We start from the raw sequence: 9,387 nt of genomic DNA, 5'->3' as shown, positions 1-9,387 counted from the left end.
TCAGACATCTCCTGGTTATTAAATGGTCCTGTGAGAAGAGACAGACAGACTGGGGTCACTGAATGTGGCTATTCAGAGCAGCACAGTAACATTTTAAATTCTTTGAGGGTTAGAGAGGCTTCATCACAGACAAGGGGCAAAAGTTATATGCTCTTTAAAAAGAGATTGTAAGGTGCAGGTTTGCATGCCAAATATTTAGTGGCAAGGCAGAGTAATTCTGTAGTTGAGAATGTAACCAGTTTGTTTAAAACTTAAAAAACAAATTTTTTAAGCTTTTGCTTTTATACAAATTAAATGGACAATATGCCAATATTCTTTAAAACATTTAAAATAGAAAAAAAACCTCTATGACTAGTAAAAGCTGTCTCTTTAAACTATGACCTTCTTCTGAAAAAAAGTGTACATGTACTTCATGTCTTATTAAAGGCACAATATGTAATTTTTCGAAACTAGAGGGTGCATATTCAAAATAAACAAAGGCATAGTTTGATGATGCAGTGACTGAGTGTGGAATCATGGGAGTTGTTGTCTTCGATGCAATCCCACGGGACTCGGGCAGAAATCATGTTCATGGATGAGCTAATGATTTATTAACGTAGTAAAATGAAGCAGGGTGAGGCTGAAAGCCGTCGAAGTGAAACGAGGCCGCTGAACGAGCGTGACACACGGCTCGAAAGCAGCGGAGCTTTTATTATGCCACAGTCAACCGCTTCCACATATTGAATCTTACGCATACCGGCAAGCATGTCTGCACCTTGCTGATGATGATTGATAGCCTATTATGTAGGTCTACTGCTGTGATCAGTTTCAGCATTGACACACGCTTGCTTACTGTACTGTATGACTCCTGTACGCCACTGCAATCGTCTTTACCTTGATTGCAGTCTTCATCCATCAAAACTTAACTAGCCAGACTGGTTATCCAGTCGAGAAAACGTCGTTTGCATCTCATCTAGCCATTAAGCGGTGGGATGTGTTGACAATCCGTTCAGTCTGTACTTCACACAGCGCGACGTGTGTGGGCTCGCGCTCTTCAGAGACAATCACAGAATATGACAGAGCTCGTGTTTTAAAGCGAAACACACTGGAATTAATAATTCACTTAAAATGCAACGCAAGTCTGCAATCTCTGATGTAATCAGCCTTTTAAAATTTTCTCTATTTTACAAAAGCACAAAGTTTTGGTGTTATTGTGAGTGTACATAAAAGCAGAAATATTTTTTTTACGAATGATGTAGCCCATTAGGCTACTCTTATCTGTAAACGAAGGAGTATTTTAAGTTCTAAGTATTTTAAAGGTGCCATAGAATGGAAAACTATTTACCTTGGCATAGTTGAATAATAACAGTTCTGTACATAGAAATGACATAACATGAACCTCAAACACCAGTTTCCCCCTTCTTATGTAAATCTTGTGCATGCAAAAGACCACAGAAAAATAGGGGAATCAGAACATAACACCGACTGTGACGTTACAGTCGGGATCACTAATAGTTACGCCCCCAACATTTGCATATACCCGCCCATGTTCTATGTCAGCCGCCAGCCGAACCTGCACAGCCGAATCATCAGAAGTTCTGCAGGTATTGTGAAGAAACAAGCGAGGATAATAGCGAAAATGGCAGATCATGGAAATAAATGTTATGTTCCAGGCTGTGCAGGGGATGTGATGTGCAGGGATGGGTTGGTGTCTGTATTCAGAAAGGCACGGAAAACAAATAACGCGCGTTCTAATAAAATAATGCAAGCCACTAAAGGGACATGGTTAGCTGCTTGCTAGCGGGTCTCGAAAGTGAAAGTAAAAAGCGATCGTGCATTCGAAAGCAGTTTCAATGCCCCACATATTAATAACGGCTCCCTGAATCCCAAATTTTATATACAGTATAATTACCCAACGATATAACTGCGAGAGACAGTATTGAAATACATATTTTCCCTGTGTTTCCTTCCTGGTGTGTGAGCTACTGAATGAGCTGTACAGTGAAACAGCCAATCAGAGCAGAGCTCAACATTGAGCCGCACTGTGAAACAGCCAATCAGAGCAGAGCTCAAAATTATTCTTCATGAATCTTCCAAATAAGGTAAAAACAGACAATTTCATTCTAGGGACAAATCCTAGGGTTGTAAATGGACATGTAAAACCGTTTCTGGATATTTTTTGCCCTTACCTAAGCCCCATACCTTCTATGTAGATATCAGACAATTTAAAATATTGTATCAATGCATTTTATGGCACCTTAGATTCAAGAGAATCGTTCAAAAACGCTGATTCATCCAGTAGGTTTATGAGTGAGTCGTTGAATCATTGATTCAAACTACTTTTTCCACAATTGTAATATTAAATTGAAGTATTAAATGTATTATATTTTAAATACATATACACTACCAGTCAAAAGTTTTTGAACCGTAAGATTTTTTTTTTTTTTTTTAAGAAGTCTCTTCTGCTCACCAAGCCTGCATTTATTTGATCCAAAGTGCAGCAAAAACAGTCAAATTGAAATATTTTTACTATTTAAAATAACTTTCTATTTGAATATATTTTAAAATGTAATTTATTCCTGTGATTTCAAAGCAACATTTATCTGAAATAGAAATCTTTTGTAACATTATAAATGTCTTTATCATCACTTTTGATAAGTTTAAAGGATCCTTTCTAAATAAAAGTATTAATTTATATAACCCTCCCCTAAAAAAAAAAAACTGACTCCAAGCTTTTGAATGGTAGAGTGTATAATGTTACAAAAGTGTTTTATTTCAGATGAATGCTGATCTTTCTATTCATCAAAGAATCCTGAAAAAAATGTACTCAAGTGTTTTAAATATTGATAATAATAATAAAATGTTTCTTGAACAGCATGTCAGCATATTAGAATGATTTCTGAAGGATCATGTGACTCTGAAGACTGGAGTAATGATGCTGAAAATTCAGCTTTGATCACAGGAATAAATTACATTTTAAAATATATTACAATAGAAAGCAGTTATTTTAAATAGTACAAATATTTCACAGTATTACTGCTTTTGCTGTATTTTGTATCAAATAAATGCAGGCTTGGTGAGCAGAAGAGAATTCTTTAAAAAACTTTTAAAATCTTACTGTTCAAAATCTTTTTCGCTGGTAGTGTATATTAAAATGGTTAATACGTCATTCAAATTAATTAAACACTTTTAAATAGACTGCAGCAATCATATTTTGCCACACATTATTTTGTTTAGTTCAGAATCGTGATCTATATTTGAGACAAAAAAAAATTGTGATTCTCAATTTATCCAGAATTGTGCAGCTCTAGTCCTGTGTGTTTTTTGTTTGTTTTTTGTACTTTAGTGCAATAAATTTTGGTTGAAAAAAAATTACAATCGTGATCTCAATTCCCATGGTAATCGTGATTCATATTTTAGCAAGAATCGTGCAGCCCTATGAAGACTGCCGCGGACAGCTGACTCCTAAAGTTTTTGATATTCTTCATATTCAGTGTGCTCAGTTCACAGCAGTGATGAACTTTTTATTTTTTTCCCCAAAAAAATTAGTGTTTTCATTTTTCTGAAAATCAAATGAAGGCATTAAACATTTATTTTAAATCAAATTAAAATTAAACCCTTTTACTTTTTGGCAAACAAACTGAGGATTACTGTTGAAATTAATACATGGAAGGAAAATTGTGTGAATATTCCTTTAAAACATTTTTTAATAGGCTAATAATTGTATTATTTCTTTCTACAATTAAGTGATTAATCTGGTTGTAATATTTATTTTTATCATTTAATAGTTTTTTAAAAATTTGATAGAAAATTTAATATTTAAAGGTGTACATTATACTGTACAAAATAAATAAAAGAGTAATATATTTCTGTTACATGTTAAACCGTACTTTTATTTTGACAGGTTGCCATGAAGTTTCTGTGTATACAGTATGATGATGCTAGTTTTCTCAAATGAAACGCTAAAATTCTTGCAAAGTGACTCTCACAGCAGCTCTGGAGATTACGTTTTTGTGTTCATGCCGTCATATAGTGAGACACAGAGGCCAAAAATCACCGCGAGCGTCACGCGTGCTTCAGTATTTGTGTAGTAAACAAAACCGCATTTCCGCCATTCATACATACAGAGGCAAGCGGAACATACAGGATTAATATTTAAACCGTCTTTTTGCATTTTAATATTCACAGACACTAGTTCATATCGCGATTCGAATTAAGTGGCTACTTTTGATTTATTCGTCCAAAATTGGCGAATTCCGTGGCATTCCGCGCTATAGAGTAAATTACGTTTTTATGAAAGGACATTTCGCAGAATATTTCACCTTGCCCTGTGTGTTGTTTGAACGAGTTGCAGGGTTGACATCACGTCACAGGGTCTCTCTTTCTCTCGCCGTAGCGTATTCGCCCAGATGCGTTCTCAGGTACCGAAATTTGGCACCGATTGTACCAACGCAATTCAGTCGGTACCCTTAAAATTACAGAGTTCGGTACCCAACCCTTTGCATTTAGATGTATTTACACACTGTTTAATGCAGGACATGAATGCATTTAACCTGCAATTACAAATGCATGAATTTTTTTTTGATATATTAATTATTAAAACGTTGAAAAGATACTTAAATTGTGAAATTAAAACTGCCAGTAGGTGGCAGCAAGTCACTGTTAATAAGGGAGTCATAGCGATTGAACCGAATAATTTAAACGGTTGATTCATTCAGGAACAAAACAAGTGGCTCAGAGACGCAAAACAGCGTTGTGGCTGTATTTGGAATTATTTTTGTTGTTGAAATAACACAAAAACAGTAAATATACAGTCTAAAATGTAAGTCTCTTAATTAACTTCTTGTTTATTAAACTGTTGCAAAAAATCAATTTCACATATGTAATCACGGCACTTTTTGGAGAAAAACGGCACTCTTAGTCTGAAATTGATTAACTCTATGAAGTGGTATAAATATATAAATTTTTTGCCCCCCCATGTCTTGATTTGTGATCATTCTAAATGCTTTTTAATAGACTGAATCATGCCGTGAAAGAACGCACTCTAGATGCGCACGTGCACTAGTACGATATACAGTAGTCAACATTTGAAGTGGATCAAAAAAGTTAATCAAAGTTGTCCTAAGACAAGAACAGGTATTGTTTTGGTTTTAGGACAACTTTGATGAAAGGTTTTGATCCACTTCAAATGTTGACTACTGTATATCGTACACCCCTAGTTTGGATCCTGACTTCCCTACCTTGGATCTCTCCTTGTGGATCTTTGTAAAACCATTTGAATGCAGCCTCATGGGTAATGGGAAGAGCTGTGGGTTTGTGACCAATCTTAGTTGCCAAACGCTCATCGTCCACACCGCCGTCCTGCAGGTATGCCACCATTTTCTCGGCTTCCTGTTACAATTTGAAAAAATATAACGTAGACTTCGTCTACTGTTCAAACATCCATTCTTCACAGCAGCATTAGAATGCAGCTGATAGACTTTAGAGTAGCTCTGCTGTGCATCTATAATTTTTTAACTTGTAATTTAGGCACCAGCTTAATATTCAGATGCAACCACTGCTGTACAGTAAACAGCCATTCAAACCTGCTCAAAGTGCTTGAGTCCCTCATCCTCATCCATGTCAGAGGGCAGGGCAGAGGGCCGGCTGATAGGGCCCACAATGCCCGTGGAGTGGGGGAGAGCAGGAGCCAAAGCCACTGACATCTCCAAAGGCTTGATCTGCTGGGTTTGAGTGGGCACCGACTGAACGGGCAGCACTGAAGGTGTCGGGACTGGAAGATCTGGAAGCAGAAGCAGGTTTTAACAAGAGATTCCTCAACTGAAAGCTACAGAACTTTATTTCCAAAAATATTAATTTATTCACAAGTATATATTCAAAGTAAATATTAGTGCTGTCAAATGATTAATCACATCCAAAATAAAAGTTTGTTTACATAATATAGGAGTGTGGACGGAGTATATTTATTATATATAAATACAAACATGCATGTTAGGCTTGCCGTGATAGACGGTGCTGACTGTGATACCGTCATTTTTTGTCATAAAACCGTCGTTTAGATTTTTTATAGTAATTAAAATCATTTAGTTCAGTAAAAGAACAGACACTACACTTAAAAATTGAACGCGGCTGCTCAATGCAGTTGAACGACAGTTGGATCACAGATCAGATTTAGTTTCTCCAGTGAGGAGAGTGAGTCCAGCTGACTGGCAAGAAGAGTGTGGTGAGACAAACAAGACAATCGCGGATGATTTAGATCCTAAACGAAATGCAAAAGCACCTGTTTGGCAATATTTTGGATTTTGAAAAGCCTGTTGACTTTTGCCGTTTATCTAAGGTGATTTTGGAAGTTTTTTTAAACATTAGTTTCTTATTTAATTGGTTCCACATTGTTTGCTGATTTTTACTTTATTTAAACTTTGTGCCATTTATTTTATTTGACATCAAGGTGTATGCCGTGCCTCCAAGCTTTCTTACTCGTTTTGCTAATAAACGTTCTACATTTCTTATTTATTTGGTTATATATTATACGTTTATTATATTATATGTTATATGTTTACTTGTTTCCAGTTTTGTACATTTAAACTTTAAATAAGTTATTTGTTATTTTATATTAGGCATAGCCTGCCCTATAGCACAGTGTATTTTTATTTGTTTTGTTAAAAGTTCTGTGTTTTATATATACGCTAAAGTGAGCTTGACGTTGTATTTTGTTGTTGCATTCAAGCAATTGACGCCTAACTGCCGCTAATTCAAAAGTGAAAGTAAAATGCGCACAGCGCTTTTAAGCTATTTAAAAGCGAAGGAAAGCGAGGAAAAGAGGGAAAATTCAAACAAACTAAAAACTAACAATTGCTTTACTCCGAACTGCCGCTATTTGAAAATGAAAGTAAAATGCACACGCCGCTTTTACAAGCTATTTAAAAGCGAAGGAAAGCGAGGAAAAGAGGGAAAATTCAAACAAACTAAAAACTAACAATTGCTTTACTCCGAACTGCCGCTATTTGAAAATGAAAGTAAAATGCACACGCCGCTTTTACAAGCTATTTAAAAGCGAAGGAAAGCGAGGAAAAGAGGGAAAATTCAAACAAACTAAAAACTAACAATTGCTTTACTCCGAACTGCCGCTATTTGAAAATGAAAGTAAAATGCACACGCCGCTTTTACAAGCTATTTAAAAGCGAAGGAAAGTGAGGGAAAGAGGGAACGCCCCAGCGGTGATACCGGTATTAACGGTGTCGTCACACATCGATTAACCGGTGGGAAAATTTCCTCACCGTCACAACCCTAATTCATGTATATATTTAAGAAAAATATGTTATGTTTATATATTGAATATATTTATATATAATATAAAATATACAAATATAAATGTAAATATTTTCAAAATATATACTGTATGTGTGTGTGTTTATATATACATCATAAATAAACAGTATACATACATATATTATGTAAACAAAAACTTTTAATTTGGATGCGATTAATCGTGATTAATCATTTGACCGCACTAGTAAATATTCATTCATGCGATTATTACCTGGGAGTGTGTTTGTGACATGCGGTATGGAAATGGCCTCCACAATGCTATTTGGTAGGGTTGTGTGTAGTGGTGCTTTACTGAGTTCAGGTCTGAGTTCTGGTACCGTCGTTCTCTCCAATGGTCTCTCACTTTCTACAGCCTGCTCCGGGTGCACAGATGGAATTGGAGCTGGGGTTGCAGCCTTGGGAGGTGTTACCACTGCTGTAAATGTTACTGCAACTGGCGATGGTTCTTCCGATTTACTGCCTTCTGTAAACCAAAAAATAAATGTTTGATTAAAAACAGTGACAGCGACTGACGATTGTTAAAGGGTTGTTGAGACATTAGCTGCCATTGTATAAGACTGAAGACTTAAAAATGGGAAAAAAATTAAACTTTGAAGTCCGTAAGATTTTAATATTTAAAGATATTAATACTTTTATTCAGCAAGAACGGAATAAATTCATTAAAACTATTATCATGTGATAATAGGAAATGTTTTTTGAGCAGCATATTAGAATGATTTCTGAAGGATCATGTGACACTGAAGACTGAGTAATGAGTAATGGCTGCTGAAAATTCAGCTTTTCCATCAACAGAATAAAATACATTTTACAATATATTCAAATAGAAAAAAGTTGTTTTAAATTGTAATAACATTTCAAAATATTACTCTTTTTACTGTATTTTTGATCAAATAAATGGAGCCTTGATGAGGCTTCTTTCAAAAATACTTTAAACAACAATCTGTTATGGATTTCTAGAGTGCCCCAATGAGACTGCCTTCTTACCTTCATTTCGGTCACTCTCTGTGTCAGTATCTTTGGTTTGTTCTGATTCACTGTCCTCCTTTTCTGTGCATTCTTCATTCTCCTCCAGTGGCCGGAAGTCCAGCTCCGCCTCTTCCAGGATCGGCTCCTTAGGAGCTTTCTAATTGAGCAATTAGGAAAATTCACACATCAAAACACATTCATTTGGACAGACATCCTCACTTATTACTCGGTGATATAGTATGAAAGATCAAAGATCAAGAACTCACTTCTAACGCCCTCACCTTAAGTGAGAGGAAGGCCCCAGAGGAGTCAAATGTCCCTGTCTCCTCCTCTGCATCTTCCAGACACCATTCTGGCAAACTGTCTCTTTCCTCTTCTACGCTCCCGCTGCCAGAACGAGGCCTACGGTAACTGCCATCTTCACCCCTTGAGTCGAAAGGGAAGCGCCGACGTTGATCCGGGTGTTCCCGCCACCCTGCTGATCGCGGACCATCTGCAAATGAGGAATTTGTTTGGATCACAAAACTTTCAAATTAAGTAAACAAAGTACTTGAGGCAGAAAAATGGCATGCAAAATACCTGGACTTGGAGGACACCATCGTTCATTATCCCGACGAGATCCTGCAAGCCTCCAGCCCCCATCATCATCCTCACCATTCTGCTCATCTCGAAACGTGCGCCAGTTGTCACTCTCTGAGCGAATGAACTCGTGCTTTCGAGTGTTCCCTGCACCAGCATCCTCATAGTTTGCACGTACTTTTTGGAAGAAAAAAAAGAACAAGTAGTACACATTGAGTATTTGAAGCATTTATGACTGACTCAAAGCTCAAGAAAAATGCCTTGCATTTATTATACACTACTGTTGAAAAGTTTGGGCTCAGTATGATTTTTTTTTTTAATGTTCAGACAGAAGTCACTATGTAAAGTAAAAATACAGTAAAAAAAAGTAATATTCTGAAATTTTACTGAAATTCTACTACTTTAAAATGTAATGTAATGTAAATGTCTGCAGCGTTCACTCCTCCTCCAGTGTCACATGATCCTTCAAAAATCATTGTAATATGCTGATTTGCTGCTCAAGAAATATTTTGCATCATCAATGTTGAAAACAGT

General features: G+C 36.2%; 1 protein-coding gene across 1 annotated transcript in view; it reads right to left on the bottom strand.

Annotated features, from left to right (window-relative positions):
- The window catches only part of LOC107572998 (PERQ amino acid-rich with GYF domain-containing protein 2), a 26,747-nt gene that overhangs the window by 16,256 nt on the left and 1,104 nt on the right, over positions 1-9,387 (bottom strand). The window contains exons 3-8 of the mRNA XM_016259437.1: positions 8,854-9,030; positions 8,556-8,767; positions 8,293-8,431; positions 7,520-7,771; positions 5,565-5,761; positions 5,220-5,370 (exon numbers count right to left, since the gene is read on the bottom strand). Of these exons, the coding sequence (XP_016114923.1) occupies positions 5,220-5,370; positions 5,565-5,684 (271 nt within the window). The 5' untranslated portion in view covers positions 5,685-5,761; positions 7,520-7,771; positions 8,293-8,431; positions 8,556-8,767; positions 8,854-9,030. The remainder of the gene's footprint in view (positions 1-5,219; positions 5,371-5,564; positions 5,762-7,519; positions 7,772-8,292; positions 8,432-8,555; positions 8,768-8,853; positions 9,031-9,387) is intronic.

The sequence above is a fragment of the Sinocyclocheilus grahami genome, unplaced genomic scaffold (genome assembly GCF_001515645.1).
Source record: "Sinocyclocheilus grahami isolate Dianchi unplaced genomic scaffold, SAMN03320097.WGS_v1.1 scaffold1844.1, whole genome shotgun sequence".
Classification (NCBI taxonomy): Eukaryota; Metazoa; Chordata; class Actinopteri; order Cypriniformes; family Cyprinidae; genus Sinocyclocheilus; species Sinocyclocheilus grahami.
The sequence above is the reverse complement of the archived record's forward strand: the minus strand, read 5'-3'. Positions and strand labels throughout refer to the sequence as shown.